General features: G+C 37.2%; 1 protein-coding gene across 2 annotated transcripts in view; it reads left to right on the forward strand.

The window, feature by feature from the left end:
• Positions 1–19,825, forward strand: part of PDGFD (platelet derived growth factor D) — a 237,211-nt gene that overhangs the window by 143,463 nt on the left and 73,923 nt on the right. The window contains exon 2 of one of the 2 annotated variants that reach the window (XM_082660646.1): positions 18,262–18,466. In XM_082660646.1, the coding sequence (XP_082516772.1) occupies positions 18,262–18,466 (205 nt within the window). The remainder of the gene's footprint in view (positions 1–18,261; positions 18,467–19,825) is intronic. The other variant, XM_082660647.1, reaches the window with a different exon arrangement.

The following is a 19,825-nucleotide window of genomic DNA, read 5'->3' on the forward strand; positions in this document are numbered from 1 at the left end:
ATATATTATAGCCTAATATAATATTAGGCTAGATATGAATTCTCCTGTCTCAATCAAGTCATATTCCCAAGTGCAGTATCAATGGGGTAGGAAAATAAAGTGGTTGACTCTAGAGGGACTACAGGAAAGTCACATGGCAAAGAATGAGGAAACTATGGAAGGATGAATAACTGGAACAGTAATGAAATCTAACATAGTATACACTTAAGAATTGGCCCCAGTGCCCTTTTCTCTCTCAAAACAATGCTGTGTGAGGAAGCTCTAGAATACTCCACCTAATTAGGCTAGTGATTCTGTAGGTCAGACTTCAGAGAATCAATCCATTTATAGTTTTCCCTAGACCAGTGCAGCCCAAATGTGGTCCGTGGACCTGCTGCCATTCCCATGAACCGTTTGTTTTTAGTCCACAATAAGATAAGGAACTTGCACCAAATGTAGATTAACTATGACCCTGAATGCATTGTTTAGTTTGCTAAAATTGTTTTTTATAGCAAGAAATTTTTGACAAAGGAAGCAGTATGTTGATTTTCAACCCAGCAGGCTCTTCATCACACAGCAGACAAGCACTTTGAATAGCATTGCCCTAGAACTTGTCTAGCAAGTTCATAGATCATACACAATCTCCAGAACCGAAGTTAAAACATAATGAATTCAATAACTTTATATTGGCATTAATGGTCCTATCTTTTTGAAACTATTCCATTAGTAGTACCGATGCATGCAGGGAATAATATAATATTAGGCTGGATGTGAAACCTGGCAGTTATGTAAAGGCATAAGAAAAAGGGAGTATAAAATATGACTATATCCTAAGCTCAGTACTCTTAAAATATAGTCAATTTCCTGGATCTAAATAGAAAAATATGTTTTCCATTGCCTTTTTCAACATAGTCTAGAAACATTTATTGTGTTCCCTGACATTGTACAAGGTACGTACCAAAATACAGCTGTGATACAATAAAATACTTACAGCTATTATTAATATTTATGTTTTGTCATACCTATTATCTCATTCTTATTAGATTGAAACATTTTTCCATCTTTTATTTTCATTTAGGAGCTATCAATAAATTATTTGTAATGTCTTTGGGAGATTAAATGGATAAAATCAGGTCATACTTAATGGGGTTTATATTTTCAGTATTATGTCAACAGCCACAGTTATCTCAGATTTATTAGAAAAAAATTAAAGAAATAGCTCTGGGGCCTAACATTTCTAGAAATTGTGTCAAGGAGAGCCAAATTTAAAATATTAAGTGTATGTCTCCATCTCTATATTCTATTAAATGTTACTTCTTCTGTTTGAAGCAATAAATTGGGCTAAGCCTCATCATCCTCTGAACTCCTAAAATGTTTGCTGCGTAGAATTCATTGTTTACTCCTTTGTGTTATTTTTGTGTGTGCCTGTTTAGCTAAACAACATTTCTGCTTTAGAGTTTATAAAGCACTTCCACGTGTCTTTTTTGCTTATTTGTTTGTTTTTGGTCCTTGGAGTCTGTGAACAAGTTAATGTCCTCACTGTTTTGCAGATGAAGAAACTGCCACTGAGATTAGGTGATCTTCCCAAAGACACACAGGTAGAAAGCAGTACAGAAAACTCCATTCAAACTTACTTATTTTTAAGAAAGCTTATTCACCTTAGCCCTTTTACAATAGAGGTGGCAAATATAATATATGTGTATGACAATTTATCCCCCTTCCACACTCAGGGTAGGTGCTAATAATTATATATGGTAGTCTTTCCACTAGAACATGTCTGCAGTCTTCTCAATGCACTACTCCAGGAAAAATCTCATAATTTTTTGGAGTTGGCATTCGGGATTAAATGTGTTTGATTTTCCATCTATATATCTTGTTTTGTTAGGATTTATGTCTTTTGTGTTTGTGCCCTATAATATCTACTATTGTACTTTGCACAGGATAATAAAGACTAAATATTGTTAATTATTTATGGTTAAATAGATATAAGTCATAATGTGGTAGAATTTGATTTACTGTAAGGAAGAATTTTTCCTTTTATTATCATTGAATAATTTATTTCTAGATATTACTCAGCCTCATCTTGTGCCAGGCACAGTGTTATGCATCTGAGACTCAAGGATTAATTTATTCACTGGGGCATGAAAGAGAGGCAGAAAAGGACATACCATAGCAGGCAGGATGTTCAAGGGCCGGGGGCCCAATGATGGGTTATAAATATGGCTGAATGTAGTTCCCCCTGAGGACTAGGGGCCACCTGGGCACCTCCTGGATCACTGTTCACAAAGAAATGGGTCTCACATTCATTGGCCAGACCCCAAAAAGACATCTTAGTTTACAAAAGCAGTCTAGCAGGAGTACATGTCATAAGTTTGACTGCAGGGTTTGTGAATTCTGGTTTCAAAACTGCAAATGAAACCTACTCAGTCAACAAATGGATTGATTGCTTGACTTCTCCTGTACTGCTTCCTCATATGTAAATGCACATAAATATCTCACTTTAAGAATACTCTGAATTTCATTCATTCAAAAAATATTTATTGAAAGCCTCCTATTAGCTCCCATTATGTCCTGATGTTAAAATGAACAAGACCCAGTCATTATTTTCCAGAAGCTTTCATTCTGGGAAATGGAGGACAGGAAACAAATGAGTATTTTAGGCAAAGGCAGGAAAGCAGTGCATGCTAAGTTTTTTGTCACAATGCCTGACCCAAGAAATTCTGATTCCCTACCCCCTTTCCCACTTACCATATCATCATGAGGTACCCTGTTTATTTTTATAAATTTAAAAATCTCTCTGTTCCATAATTACTAGTGAGAATAGCAATTGTCACTGTACTAGTTTTCAAATCTTTCTACAGGTGTAAATGACAGATGCACCTGTACAAAATGGCCCATCAGAAGATGCCAGGGATCCTGTCTATAACACCCATAACAATTAAATATTGTGCACTTACTTTCTGTAAGGCTCTCATGGGTGTAGCTATGTAAGACTTCAGCTCTTCTTCACAAAAGTTAGTATCCTGAAATACGTAATAAGATAAAGATGTAGGCAATGTCAACTGAATAAGTCTTTGTAAGGCACCCACAAAAAATCCTGTAGGTGAGAGAAAAAATCAAAACTTCCAAACTTCAGTTACTGTTTATTGAATACTTTTGTGTTTAAGCATTTGGGGTTTATGAAGATTCCTAATTTTAAGAACTATATTTTTTTATAATGGAGGGTGTGAGGCATTGGACAGGACAATGATGAAGGCTATATTGAATGCTAGACTGGAAACTTGAACTGGAGAAAGCAGGAGATGAGGGCTAACGTTTGACTACGTGGACCGAGACTCAGCTTCCAGTGGATAGAAGTCAATCTTACTTCCTATCTGATGTCCTTAGCACTTGTTTCTATATAATGAATAATAAAACAGACAGGAAAAACACCCAAGGAATGTTAACAGATTGTTTTAAGGCAAGAGAGATTTCTGAGGGCTAAAAAAGTCACAGATTTCCTTACAGAATTCACTTTAATATGACCCATATCTCTTGAGTGGCATTCCATGCCCAGTGAGGAAGGAAAGATTTTTCTACTAACGTCCCTTCCAGTAAACAGGTTATAAACACAGTTTTCAGAGCAGGAACTGTGTCATATTAATTTTTTCATTCCAACAGTGGTTATGGTGCCCTGTTCACATTGAAGTAGCATGCACTCAGGAAGTATTGGTTGAATGTATTTTTCAAGTGGCCTTTTATTCCTTGATAAAAACACAAACATGCTAGTTCTTAAATCACTGCCATTAGTGGCCACTCCAACTGCTTTCCTGCCTCTTTTTTCTTACTCACGGAACCATGATGGGTGGACATGGGCTTGAGGGGAGGCTCAGCTGCCCCCAGCCAAGGGAGTATGTTGTATGAGTATGAGCCAATCATGGTAACTCCATTCCCCTTATTGGGACTGGAGTAGACTTGCAAACATGCCCAGTGAGACAGAGGGAGTGCCTGCTTGGGGTGGGCATGGGGGTTCCAGAAAGATTTCTGCTTTCTTAAAAAGAGACGCATGTGGGGAAAAGCCCTTTCTTTGGCCTCTGAATCCTACCCTGTGAGGAGGAGAGAGATGGAGGAGAACATTTTGAGAACAGCCAAAACACCGAGGATGGCAGCAGAGAAAAGTAGAAGCCCATGACTACGTTGCAAAGCCTTGAATTAACCAACCCTGAATATGTTCTAACTCTACATTGCCTATGTGACAGGACACATTTTATTAAATCATTTTTCAGTTTGGTCATCTGTTACTTGCAGCCTAAATTAGCCTATAATAAGATCAGTGGATTGATTAAACACATGGTGCTGTGCAAATAAAGTAAAAGACCTCTCCCTGTGTGCAGAGTCTCAGAAGGATTCATTCAGCAAATATTTCTTCAGAGCTTACTAATCTTCAGAAGTTGATAGATTGAGAGAGAATGTGTTTCTATCGAGGCTTTGGACTCTGTAGCACAAACATGAAATGGATAGTAAAAACCAGTTGGTATTCAGTGTATTTTCCATGCAAGCTTTTTATATGCATGAAAGGATTGTCTTTGAGTCCCTTTTTTAAACCAAAATTGAAAATAGAAATAGCCAAATTGGACAACCATGCAAAATTCTCACATGATATTATAATTTTGTGAAACATGCCATCCTAATGGTTTAATGAATACTAATACTCTGGTACTTTTTAATTTATTCAGTTTTTGCACTTCCCAAGCCCCTATTTTATTTTAAATATATCCCTAGGTCTAATTTAGAGACGTTAGAAAGTCATGCTTTCGAATTTACTATTTTATTTAAGGAAAATGTTAAATAGATAATTTTCCTACATGCACAGTTGCTTTAAAATGCTTTTTTTTTTTTTTAATATTCCAGATGCAAAGGCAATGCTGTTTTTACCTTTCTTTTTTATCTTGAAATACTGAAAGAGATGACCTGTAGTTCTTCCAGCCTCTGAAATTGGTATTTTCTAACTTAAAATGTAGCTTTGCTCACGCCTGAGACCCCTGGAGAATAAACAAAATCTGCATTTCTTTTTCAAGCAGTATCCTGCCAATCTAAGAAGAAAATACAACCTTGCTTCAGTCGCTGGCTTCTAATAGCATGGTATCTGTAGCAATCTCACAGAAGATTAGTAACTCTAGCTCAATTTAAAAGTTAGCATTGTGAAACACACATTGAGTGTGTTTCAGAATAAAATCTAGTAAGATTTAAAAGCAGTTATTCATGATTTATGAATAAAATAACAGTTCAGAGCAACAGACAGACTGGCAAGAAGGACTTAAGTTGATGGGAGAAGAATGTTCTATCTTTTCTCTTCCTTTGTAAAAACAGTAGTAACAGAAGAACCTATATGTTGCCCGTTCTACCTAGTGGAATCATCTTAGTGTGAAAACATCATACTTAGGGTTCCACTGTCTAAATGCAGCTCCTGATTCCCATCAGGCATTCTTTAAGATCTCAGTCAGTGCTTGTAGAGTGGAGGACCACTTTGGGTCTTGTCCCAGAAAACAACATCAGATTTCTTTTCTGCTAGACATGTGAGAGATTATCTGATTATTATTAATATGTGGGTTCCCAGGGAAGCCAGACAGATGCTGGTATATCATTAGTCATTTTTTCCCATATAGTCTTCTAGTTTTCTAGCATAAACCAGAGTAGGACTCTGAAGATGCCTATTTGGGTTCACAGATAGATTCCTTTTCAGCAATTTATATAAACACAATTCCATCATTCTCAATATTCATTAAATGTTAGTATGGTTTGTCCTTTATTAAAGGCCACACATTTTCTTCTATCTCATCCGAAAAAGAAAAAAATTTTAGATTACCACAGGAGTGGTCCGACCAGAAAGCAAGCTTGACTTATATTGACATATGTTTTGTAAGCCAAGGGTATATTGCAAGCATTTTTTTATTGAGAAATAATTGATGTATAACATTATACTAGTTTCAGGTCTACAACATATTGATTCAATATTTGTATATATTGCAAAATGGTCACCACCATGTCTCGTTATCATCCATCACCACACATAGTTACAAAATTTTTTTCTTGTGAGGAGAACTTTTAATACCTACTCTCTTAGCAACTTTCAAATATACAAGTATTAATAATTTAGTCACCATGCTGTACATTACATCCTCAGGATTTACTTATTTTATAACTGGAAGTTTGTACCTTTGGACCACCTTCACAGATTTTGCAAGCATTTTTAATAATCTCTAAAGGATAATATGTATTAAAATATTTACAAGTTCCTAATTTGACAGGCTGACTCCTTTATATACAGCAGGGGTCCCCAAGTCCCAGGCTGCGGACCTCTATCCTGGCCTCCGGCTGTTAGGAACTGGGCCACACAGCAGAGGTGAGCGGCAGGCAAGCGAGGCTTCATCTGCCGCCCAAATCGCTCCCCATCGCTCACATTACCGCCTGAACCATTGCTTACATGCCGCCTGAATCACCACCCAACCCCCCATACATGGAAAAAACTTCTCTGAAACCGGTCCCTGGTGCCAAAAATGTTGGGGACCGCTGATGTACAGTATATATTTTCCAAACATATGATTATATCTTGTTTAACATAGTTAAACATAGTTATTTACTATTTTTTTTAATTGAAGTATAATTGACCTACAACACTATGTTAGTTCCTGGTGCACAACATAATGATCTGATATTCCTGTATATTACCAAGTGATCACCATGATCATTTTGTACTGTCTGTCAAGTCACCATACAAAGTCATTACAATGTTATTGATTATATTCCATGCTCTACATTTCTGCTTCATGATGCATTTACTTTGTAACTGTAAGTTTGTACCTCTTAATCTCCCCCAGGTATTTCACTCATTCCCCCTACCCCTTGCTGTTAAATTTTTGCTTTACAGTTATGGTTATAGAGAGTAAGAAGGGTAATCTTATTTGAGATGGGAAATGATCTCCTCTGAAGTATCATCTGTCAGCTCATACAATTTCTTCATTCATTTATTTAGACCTGCGGCAAACACTTAAGTTATCTGCTAAATGTTAGGAACCGTGTATGGTGCTAGCACCAGAGAGAAGTTTGCCTATGGTGGTGACCAGCACCAGAATAAGTGGATGTATAAAGTATTGAAATGAGAAGGAGAAGAAGATCCACTGAATATTAACCTCATTTGTTCAATTCTCCCCTCTTGATCCGCTTTACTGGTTACAGAAATCTGACTGTCTACTACTTAGAGTAGGTGATGCTATTAAAATAAGTCATGATGTCATAATAAAGAATACAATAAAATTTACCTCTGCTACATATAAGCAAGTGACTTTCTGTTTTGGAGTAAGTGGTAATAATGAGGACTAATGCATAAGGTTCCCTTGACTTTTAAATAGGCTAATAAACATTAAGCACTTATTGTAATGCCTGGGACATATTTAGTAAATACTAGCTTTTGTGAAGAATATTATTGTAACCTAACATTCATCAATATTCTGAAGAATATGTAAATGATGTGCTACATAACTTTAATATGCCCAGAGATTTGTTTGCTCCCAAACATGTAAACTACGCAATTTTCCTGTTACTTCCAAGCAAACATTCATTCAACAAGTATTTATCATATACCCACTGTGAATAACAATACTATTCAGAAATTTATAATCTTGTTGAACAAGCAAGAGAAAGCTAAACATAAAGTAACAAAGAGACATAGAATATGATTCAGTGTTAAAATCATTGATATAAGCAAGGGATGCCATTCTGTCTCTGTGTCTCTTGGCCTATACTAGACATTGTTAATCATTTCCATTTTTCCCCACTTAATATAGAAACAAGTTCAGAACCCTTTTTAAGATAGTACTGCAGGGGACTTCCCTGGTGGCGCACTGGTTGAGAGTCCACCTGCCGATGGAGAGGACACGGATTCGTGCCCCAGTCTGGGAGGATTCCACATGCCGTGGAGCGGCTGGGCCCGTGAGCCATGGCTGCTGAGCCTGCGCGTCCGGAGCCTGGTGCTCTGCAACAGGAGAGGCCACAACAGTGAGAGGCCTGCGTACCGCAAAAAAAAAAAAAAAAAAAAAGATAGTACTGCAGGAGGCCATTACCTTTGAGTTTACCTACTGGGTAAACTATTTGCCATCTCTAACAAGACAAGTTTTAAAGAAAATCAAGAACTCTTACTCAAATATCTTTTCTGGCACCTCAGCACAATTTTTCTGCCCCTGTAGTCATAAAGTCTTCATCTATGAATCCTCTGTTCTTATTTTTCTCTCCAGACCATGTCTCCCACCATAATTGAAATGACTTATAGTAAAATAACAATGAGATGCTATTTAGTGTATGGATGGATCACGCTGCCATTTGGAAAACAAGATGAGTCAAGCCATCACTTCAGTATGTGGGAAGCAAGTAAACCACTGCAGTGGCCACCAACACTGTTCATCAGTTTCCAGTTCTCCCTTTCTTCCAGTTACCCACTCTGCTAGAAGTAAAGGTCTGGCCATGTGATTAGCTTTGGCCAGTGAAACGTAAACAGAAGTATTTTAAAAACTGATGGGCAATTCTTCATCTTCTGATTTCCCTCTGCCATGACTGTTAATTTTACAATAACGATGCCTCATTAGCTCAGGTCCCAGAGTGAGAAAACAGGAGGCAGAGCCCCATCAACCCAAAGTGGACATGCAGTATGAGTAGGAAATAAAATTTTATTATTAAAACCACTGAGACTTATGCCAGCATGATTTCACCTCTCATGACTAATACTACTCTATGACTGTGCGTAATTCAAGGGAAGAATCCATGGAGCAGCCTCACCAGACCAGGTAACAATATTGAAGAGACTTGATAGCATGAGATTTGATGAGGAAACAAAAAGTCTCATCTCATTCTAAAATGCTGTCCATTATAAAACCCAACATTGATTTACTAATAGCTTTTGTGGTGAAAAGAGATCCACATGGAATGTACAGAAAACTCTTTTTTAAAAAAAATAATAGCATGAATTTAGCCATTAAAGTAAAAGGCCACTTTTTATTATCTCAGTGAAAATCCAAGTACAAGGCTTTTTGAATTGTCTCAAAAGTCTTCAAATTACTTGGCCTTCAGCATTGACACATAGTTTCAAGGTAACATGACCTTTTTTGTAACCTCTGTGTGTGTGTGTGTGTGTGAGAGAGAGAGAGAGAGAGAGAGAGCGAGAGAGAGAGAGATCTTGATGTGCTTAGCTTAGCACTTTTAGGGCCCAAAAGAGTTTTAAAGAACATTGAAGAATACTGGGCATTCATATGCATTTTCTGTTTAATTAATTGTTGTATCATTTTTGATTGAAGTGAGTTACATATTAAACAACTATCTGGAAAGTCACTGGCTTTTGACATATAGATGTTTATCACCATCACAGTACATGAATTGTTTGCATTAATATCTAATAGCTTTGACAATTCTTTGATCTATTCTGAGATATGTAGTCATTTCTACTGCCTTTATTTTTTCTGTCTGAGGTGGGAAGGGAATTTGTTTCCTTGAATCTCAATGACAAATCAAAATTCAGCTTTATTTACTTGTATGCATCTTAGCTTTGGTCCTATAAAGCACTTGATTATTCTTTACAAGAGAATGAGGATGAGATACCATTCCTCCATTTTTTATTGTATTTATATTTATCACCTTTTTTCTTACTCATTGATATGCACAAAAACTATTTTTTATTTTAGTGCTGCATCATAGTGCAACTTTTATAAAGGCATTTTAAATGCCAATAAGATATCCAAATATAAGCTATAATTCATCTCTACATATGGTGCTACTAGTGAAAATATCTGAGGTTGAAATCAGATAAACAGTTATCTCCTGAGCATTACTAGATTTGCACACACAAAAGCTGTGACAGTTGTGTCCCAATTTGCTCTACTTTCTAACAGCTGGACAGTCACTTTCAATAGTAATCATAGGGTATTTCTCCATTTTGAAATATTAATATGTGAAAAAAATGTTCTGGAATTCAGTGAAATCTGGTAATGAAAAATGACTGAATCTATAAATAGCACTAAAGCCATATAGGTTAATAAACATTTAAGTACAATTATAGATATACATAATTTGTTTATATGTATATATGAGATATAACTAATATACATGTTAAATATGTTAATTTATATTTTAATAATAAATATAAATTTGTATGTATGTATGTGTGTGTGTATATATATATTATATATATATATACATATATATATATATATATATATATATATACCACAAATAATAAACCATGTGATTCTTATATTAACTCCCAGTTAGTTTTCTCTTAGGAGTTGATGAGCCCTTTAGTCAGATGTGATTAACAAAATGTTTTGTCTTTGCCACACGAATCAAGTTTTTAAACATTAGGGTATTTCAGGGTCAGCTTCTGTTGCACACTGTTCAATTCCATGTCAGCTTTGTTGGACTGATAACATCTTCCAGAAACTTACCCTGTAAAATAATTTTAGAGAATTCTCACTCTTTGAGAATAATCAAAGTTCATACTTTAAGTAGCTTTCCCTGACAGTGTTTCTAAGAATGTTGGTTTTCCTATATTGTTTTCTAGAAAAAATACTAAATCTCCTGCTGTCTGGGAATGACTTTTCTTTCTGTTTTGCCTGTTACCTTCCTATATCTCTGAGCTATGTTGGCAGTGGGAAAAGCAGATATTTTTGTCATTAGGGTTGTCTTGTTTTCTGGGTGTGTTAAATTGGTATGATTGAAAAGATATCGCTCTTCAGCAGCCTAATCTATAATACTCTCTGTCATGCTGTTCAACATTGCCCTTCCCCATCTGCCACAGTTCCAAATGTTATTGTTTCATTTTTTTCACATCCTTTACATGTAAACAACATCACAACACAAAGAGACTATAGTAGAAGAGAATTATCAGAGAATTAATTAATTTGAATTATCTTAATGTGATAAAATACAGCATAGTTATCTTAGGGCAATCTTTATTTTCACTGATTTTAATTTTCTAAAACCTTAGACCAAAAATTATTTCCATTTTAATGTAATTTTATAATCACTTCTATAATTTACCTATAAAACACAAGTGGTCTTGAAGGAAAGAGTATAATTGCTCGCTGTTGTACAATAACAAGACAAATCCTTGTTCCTTAAAAGATCTAGTGAGGTGAGGAATAATAAATATCAATGTAGTACTTTGGGCATTACTACATTCCTGGTGACTGTTACTGGAAAATGTTCAAAAGGACTTTACGATACTCTTTTTTGATGGACTCAGCTTTTTAAAGAAGAATAATTTTGAGCTCAGAGATTTATCAATTGATTACTCTCCAAAAATATCATCTCCAAATTGTTACTCTGAGGAAGTTTGTTTATAAAACATTAACACTTTGGTTTGTGCAAAAGGGAATTATAATTAAAAATAAAAAGGTATGTAACTGGCAAACCACCAACTCCCTCCTTCTCAAACCTTTATAAACAGAAAGGTTTTGTATTACTACTGAGTTCTTAGAAAAATCTCTGCTAGAGAATTCTAAATAAATGTCTGACGTTTAATCAGCTTTGCTCTTGAGTTGCTCAAAAGCAGAGTGAGCACAGGGAATGGTTGTTTTTAGAGAGCTGTTATAGGCTTTTGGAAGATTGGTGCTTGCCAGACCATGGACCAGGTGTTAACCAAAAATTCTTTAATGAAAACTGGCCTGCTGGCAGTCCCAGGAGAAATTTAGTTCATTGATTGCAAGCTTCAGTCCTCAGGAAACACTGAGGAAAAAAATGTTGAAAATGCTTTCATGCTGATTTTTAAACTTAACATTGTTAACAAAATCTAATTTTCACCTTTAGCAGTTCACAGGGTGAGACTCCAGCCCTGTGCTTTTTAAGTTAGGAGATAATTTATGCAAAATTATCTAATTAAATTCAGTTTAAACCTAATTGTGTATTTTAGGGTCTGTTCTACAAATTGACTTATTCATTTTAAAATTAGGGACTCCTGCCCTACTCTCCTTTATGTTCTCCATCTCTCCCTTGTTTCTTTTTCCCTCTTCAACAATACACTGCGTTATGTCTCGTCAATGAAGGTACTATTTTGCGTTCTAGGACACTTTTGTATAAGATGTCATTAGTTGAGGGAGAGTGCAAAGATTATTAGAGGTAGTTTAGTAATAATAATAATAGTGCATTAGGCAGTCACAGGCCTGAATCTTGATTAGTCTTGCTGAGCTTGCTATTCTAAATTAGACGGTTGCATAGGATGAGAACCTGGGGGATCTAGTCAGTCACCTGATTTCATATATTGCTGGATAGATCTGAGAGTAGATCCCAGCTATAGCAACAAACTCTCCTGCTTTAGTCCAGCATTGTTCTTCTCTTCTTTCTTGGTCACAGCTTTTTAAAGCGTAGTGTGGATTGACTCTGGTGAGCCTGGTAGTATAGGTTTTGATGGAAATAGTGCAGAAAAAGAGGCAGTTATTTTATAATTGATGTCTGAGCCAGATGGCAAGCAGGATCATTTCAATGGAACTCTTTCCGAAATAGTCCTTTAATGTTCATGCTAGATGTGTTCCCACAAACGTCAGGCACACCAGCTACATCAAAATTAAATTTCTTAGAAATAAAATATTTGGGTATTTTTCAACTTTATTTCTGATAAAGCTGCCTTTTATTTGTTATCTTACTTCAAAATGCCTTTCAGTGTTTAAGAACTCTGCATATGCATTATATGCAGTAACGATTCATCTACGTATGTATTTAACAGATCTAGTTTGAAAGTCTCCATATGCCCAGACTGGTGAGGCTCTGGGGTTACGTTGGTAAACAAGACATAGTCCTTTCCCTCAAGACATGTAATATTCTGCATATAATTTTTTTTACTTTCCTATGAAATTTTCAAAGAGATTATAAAGCATCTTTTAGTATCTTTTTTTAAATCCTTATACCTAACCAGCCTCAGAGAGAAGCCTCTACTTAAATTTTAAAAAAAAGCAAAACATAGAATACGTTGTGTCTACACTAAAGGATTTATTTACATTCCTCCACAATGTGTTCACAAATTGATAGGCTAAGTGGCCAGTTACATGCCAGGGGCACTTTTCTAGTTGATAAGAAAGTTTTTCATATATATGTTTGAACAACTTGTTGAAATATCCATTTGTGGGACTTCCCTGGTGACGCAGTGGTTAAGAATCTGCCTGCCAATGCAGGGGACACGGGTTTGAGCCCTGGCCTGGGAAGATCCCACATGCCACGGAGCAATTAAGCCCTTGTGCCGCAACTACTGAGCCTGTGCTCTAGAGCCCATGAGCCATAACTACTGAGCCCGCATGCCACAACTACTGAAGCCTGCGTGCCTAGAGCCAGTGCTCCGCAACAAGAGAAGCCACCGCAGTGAGAAACTCGTGCACCACAACGAAGAGAGTCCCTGTTCGCTGCAACTAGAGAAAGCCCGCACGCAGCAACGAAGACCCAATGCAGCAAAAAAATACATAAATTTAAACAAAATTTTAAAAAAAGAAATATCCATTTGTACTCTTATTTTAGATGACAGCAATGACAGCATACAACTATATATACTACCATTGTTAGATGAGAAAAGTGTCTGTTTAGCCCGCTGAAGATTTTGGATTTCAGGTTCCCTTGTCTCATCATTGCCTCACTCATGTCTGTTAGTCACAGTCAAACCATTGGCAGTTCTGTCTTCTTGAAAGAAAATTGTTGAGTTGTCATGTCATTTAGACCTGAAAAAAATCTTAAGTGTCATGTTAGCCCAGCCCCCTAAACCATTAGCTTAGGAAATAGAAGCCAGAAAGATGACATGGTGTGTCTGATGCTGCTCTTTGTTGTAGTGGGGAAAGTCACCAGAACTAGAACATGATGGAGCTGAATTCAAGACTCCACTCTTCCATATACCACCCTTCCATTCTTTTGACTTACAGCAAATCACTTTAACTTCTGTGTGTTGGTTTCATTACCTGTTAAAGTAATATAAAAAAATTAAATTTACAAGAAAAAAGCAGAATGAAAGCAATGATAATTACTGCAATGATATTTACTTTTTGTCAACTTATATTTACGATAGACTTACAAAATTGGATGCTTGTAAACTATATTGCACCCCACAAAAATTAAGTGGTCATATTGTGGTTGTTTAGCAACAGAAGTTGTACTGTTTGGTTTATATAACACTCAACCTACATTCTGGGCAAACATTGTTCCTATGATGTATGGTGTAATCATGAAACAGCCATTTTACAAATGAAATGTTATAATAAATCCCTTTGCAAGTTAGGCATTTCCTGACACAATGACCATTCTTTGCTTTTGGCTTTTAGCTGCGGTACATTGGGTTTGTGACTATCAGTCATGCTGCTGGCTCCTGGATGTCTTATGGAGACAGTGGGACAAATGAGTATTTCTGTACTGTTCCTCTGAATTTGTGTGAGGTGGCACAGTCTGCAGAGATATCATTATTTGTTCCTATGGAATCATTGATGAAATATTTTAACCCTTACTTCTAATAACTCAGCATTTAGCCTTTGGATCTTATGTTGTCATAGATAATATTATGATCTGAGAAGAAGAAATAAAAGTACTACCATTATTTGTGATTTCGTTTCTCCTTGCACATAATTTGTGACGATGATTACCAAACGCATCTATTAGGGCCAGGAATGATCCATGAAATGGGGGAAGTTAGATAAGGGGTCAAAGACACTAAGGTACGTAGCTCTTACCCTAGGTCACTGTGTATCAAAAATGATGCCCCAGAGAAGGTTTCAAGGTCAAAGACAGGAAAGTGAATCCAAGATAGATCATCAGTCAGGGAGGTAAGAAGAAAAATCAGATGTGAGGTATGGAGTCAAAGCAAGGCAGTGAAGGAGCCAGGGAAATCAAGAATAAGAAGCAGAAGAGTAGAAGGTATGAGGTGGTCAGTGGTTCTCATACCTTTGGGAGCATCAGAATCACCTGGAGGGCTTATTAAAACAGTAGTGCTGGGCTCCACCTCCAGCATTTCTGCTTCAGTAGGTCTGGGATGGGTCCTGATAATTTACATTTCTAACAAGCTCCCAGGTGATGAAGCTGGTCTGGGGACCACACTTTGAGAACAACAGTTGTTCTAGATGAATCCCAGAGTAAGTAATAGTGCCTGCAGTGACTCCATGAGCTCCCGGGATACTTGGTTGGGCGAGCTGAGTTTGCTTAAAGGTTTAGGGACAGAATAGACAAAACATTTTGGCTTTTTTCCTTTCATTTTAATTCGCTTTTTAAAAAACATCCAATGCATAACTCAAAGTTATGAGGATGTGAACCTCCTTCTGTATTAAAATATAAAATAAGAACTTATATTCTTGCCATTTAAACATAAATCAAAATTATTCCCTCTCTATGAAAAATGACATACTTCATATTTTTATAGTTGAACAACTAGTACAGTGTTCTGGTTAAGAGTGTGTGTGCTGAAGATAGACTGTCTAGGGTCAGATACTGATTTCACCACCTGCTTTGTGCCCTGAGGTCATAAGTTTCTTAAACTCTCTGAGCCTCCTTTGTGAAGTGGGGATATTACTAATTGCATAGAGTTGTTGTGAAGATTAAATGAAATAATTTAAACAACTTATTGGAATGCCTGGCACACAGTTATTGCTCCATAAATGTCAGTTACTATTGGAACACCAAAGTAAATGCCTTCATTCAGGAATGTGACTTTGTATATAACACTTGGTAACTATCTCAGGTTTAACCTGATAGTTTGCTCTCTGTATCTATAATTCATTACAACTCTTCTGCTAAGAATAGTCCTGAATTTGGCATGAAGTTATAAATTATATATAAACAATGTGATTCAGAAGTCAAAGTGGATTACAGATAGCAAAGAATCTCAAATTGCCTCTAGCAAATTTCAGACTAAGAAGGAAAAATACCTTCTCTTACACAGAAGTTAAGAGCATTAGCTCTGGGACCAGAGCACCGTGACATGACTGCAGAGCCAGTGCTCTGATCTCCTAGTTGAGATGCAGGGAGTGGGGACATCAGCTCCTCCAGCCACCTTTGCTCTTCCTAAGACTGTCTCCCACACAAAGGCTAGCTGGGCAAGCACAACACATTAAACACTGAATTAGCCAAAAAAAAAAAAAAAACGTTGAAATTCTCATACATACCAGAACATTTGTAAAAGGGAGAGAAGCCTTTGCATTTCACATTCTGATTCCTTGTTCACTCTCCTCTTATTTTGGAAGCTTTAACAACCACCCTCCGCAACCCAACCTTTCAGTGGTTTCCACCAGCAATTTAGGCCTCCCTGACTAACCTCCTTGAATTATAGGCTTCGGAGTAAACTCTCTGCAGGAGGACGTAAATAGACTATGGCTGGAGTTCTGCTTACAGAGGGGCCTAAAAAGCCAAAATCTCAAGTGCAAAGAACTCTGGACATTGGGAGATAGGAAAAATGGGTCCACTGTATGGTGCAATTCTGAAGCAAACTACCTAGAGTTAGGTCAGATTTCATAGCTTAACAGCCTAGTCCCTACAAGACTGTACTTCAGTCACCCGCTGAAAATTGTGAGGTACCCAGGTTACCCATACTCTTTACCAACTGGCTATAAATTCAAGGTTGCTTATAAGCCCCTCGAGTTTGATAATTTGCTAGGACAACTTATAGAACTCAAGAAAGCACTATAGTTACAATTACAGTTTTACTATAAAGGGTACAAATCAGGACCAGCCAAATAAGGACACTTGTAGAGTGAGGACATGTCTCCCTCCTAGCACATCAGTGTGTTTCACGGACCAGGAAGCTTACCCAAGACTCAGTGACAAGAGTTTTTATAAGGGTTTCATTCTGTCGACGTGATTGATTGAATTGATGGCAACAGGCTAGGGCTCCAAGGCCTCTTACCTCCAGGGAGGTTGGGAAGTCAGGCTGATATCAGAGCTCAAAGCCACATGATTGGTCTTTCTATTATAGCCAGTCCCCATTCTTGAAACTATTTAAGGGCCCACAGAGAATCACCTCATTAGCATAAAATCAGGTATGGCCCCAGGGGCCTACCATGAATAACAAAGACACTTGCATCACTTGGGAAATTTTAAGGGTTTAGAAGTTCCCTTTTAGGAACCCAGGACAAAGATCAGACAAGTTCTTTATTATACAGCATATGGAAAATAGAATTAGAATTGGAACTATTTTAAGTCACCAAAAATGAGGGCCAAAAAATGATTTTTATGATGGAGAAACAACTGGAAAATGTCATTTGATTATAAAATAAGTGGTCATTAAACATCATTAGATTCTTTTGTTTTTCACCCAGTTGTTCATTCATTCAACAATATTTATTATCTCCTGGGCTAATCATTGAAGATATACTGTTACATTGTCAATGAAAAAAAAAATATTTGTACAGTTGACCCTTGAACAAAGTGAGGTTTAGGGGTGCCAATACCCCACACAGTCAAAAATCCACATATAACTTTTGACTTTCCCGAAACTTAACTACTAATAGTTTACTGTTGACCAGAAGACTTACTGTTAAATAAACAGTTGATTAACACATATTTTGTATGTCATATGTATTATATACTGTATTCTACAATAAAGTGAACTAGAAAAAAGAAAATGTTGTTAAGAAAATCATAAGGAAGAGAAAATACATTTATAGTACATATATGTATTTATTGAAGAAAATCCACGGACCCAGACAGTTCAAACCCGTGTTGCTCAAGGGTCAGCTGTATTACATGGAAAAGAGGAAGGATGAACTATTTGAAATTATTTGCTCAATTTTAATTCCAATTGTAATGAGCCTGAGTTCTGAGATAATCATTAATTTTGCTTGTCAAAAATGATGTTAAGGGCTTCCCTGGTGGTGCAGTGATTGAGAGTCCGCCTGCCGATGCAGGGGACGCGGGTTCGTGCCCCTGTCCGGGAAGATCCCACATGGCCGCTGAGCCTGCGCGTCCGGAGCCTGTGCTCCGCAACGGGAGAGGCCACAGCAGTGAGAGGTGGTGTACCGCAAAAAAAAAAAAAAAAAAAAAAAAAAAAAAAAAAAAATGATGTTAAGAGAGCTCCCAAAGTACAAAATATTAGGCATCAAGTCTAGATTTATGAAGAATTTGGGGAGGTAGGGGATAACAGAAAAAATATGGATGTTGTTTGTTTAACCACAAGGCTGCCATTTGGCCTTATGTTTTTAAACAAAATCAAGAAGTGCTTTGAAATGTGATGTGTTTTAAACTGTTCTTTTTTTGCTTTCCTGTAATTGGAGCAACATACTAATTTCTACAAGTTGTGACTACTAACAGAGAGCAATCACCTCACAGACTTGTACCGAAGAGATGAAACCATCCAGGTGACAGGACACGGCCATGTGCAGAGTCCCCGCTTCCCAAACAGCTACCCCAGGAACCTGCTTCTGACCTGGCGGCTCCATTCCCAGGAGAAAACAAGGATACAGCTAGCCTTTGACAATCAGTTTGGATTAGAGGAAGCGGAAAATGACATCTGTAGGTAAGTGGGAAATAAAATCCATTTTAGGGTAAAATTTCAAAGTAGAACAAAAAGACAGATTTAAAACATCACATCAGACTTCTCTTCTGGGCCCTCCAGACCTATCCAAGATACTCGACTTCTTTTTCAAAAAGCCTTTATGTCAGTCCTAATGGACAAAATAAATTGGAGCTCAGACTGCCTCTGCAGAAAGCCTGGTAACCTGGCATGACTCACAGAAACTCACTCCTGCAATTGTCAGAGCCAGGCTGTGTGACTCCCAGAGAAGGGGGGAATCTGGGGGCTCCTGTCTTGGCCAGGCCTAGAACAACCCACTTTGTGAGCAGGTAGATGCATCCAATATCCTGGCTCACCTGCGCCATGTCACAGGGCTCTGGTGCAAGCCTGCCAGGGCTTAAGGAGTGTATTCCCCTGCTGGGCTCCAGGAACTGACCCAGCACTGGGAGATGATGATGGCACGGACCCTGTCAGGTCCTTACCTGAAATCGTAATTTTAAGGCCTCAGATATGTGTAACAAGAAAGAGAAGGCCACCTCCCAGGATCAATGTGCTCCTCAGAGGTCTGTTTCTTCCTGTAGTTTCTGGGTCAGCAGAAGATGAAAGCTGCCCCTGATAATCTACTCCCTTCTTAACATGTTTATCAGAGAAAGCCCTGGCTGTTGTTCTCTGAATTGTCAGCTCACAGCATCTTATTCACTTAATTAGCATGTGTAAGATGCAGAGGATTTTCTTTTTCCTTTCTGTACTTTACTGCACGAACTTGTTCTGCATTGCCAATGAACTACTACTAAACTGCTAAATTCTTTCAGCAGGTTTATTTTACTTTGAATAATAAAAATCAGGTACTTCAAATTTGGCTGTCCTTTATTGAATGTCTATTATGCTGACAGCTCTTATTATGTTGCTGTTTTTTCAAGAATAACAGCAGTGACTGTTATTTTCTAGGACCATAGAGGGTAATGTATGCCAGAAAGCAGAGATGAATACATGCAGGAAGAGCCAGTTAATATTTACAAAGAGAATAGCTAGAGGAGACCTTGTGTCTTTTCAGCCTTGAAAGGGAGAACTCATTTTCTGTGCTCAAAAAAAAAAAAAAAAAAAGAAAAAGACCTTGGAAACAAATGAAAAGCTACTATTATGGGGATATATGTATACTTATAGCTGATTCACTTTGTTGTACAGCGGAAACTAACACAACATTGTAAAGCAATTATACTCCAATAAAGATATTAAAAAAAAAAGATTATTAAAGGTGATGTCATTGAAGAGACACTGGTCTCCACTGCAGAGCAGGATTTTGATCTGGTAGTGATTGAGCCATTTTGGTGTCCTGACCTTAAAACTAGGAGAGGAAGTTAG

Source organism: Grampus griseus, assembly GCF_964374135.1.
Source record: "Grampus griseus genome assembly, chromosome: 8".
NCBI lineage: Eukaryota > Metazoa > Chordata > Mammalia > Artiodactyla > Delphinidae > Grampus > Grampus griseus.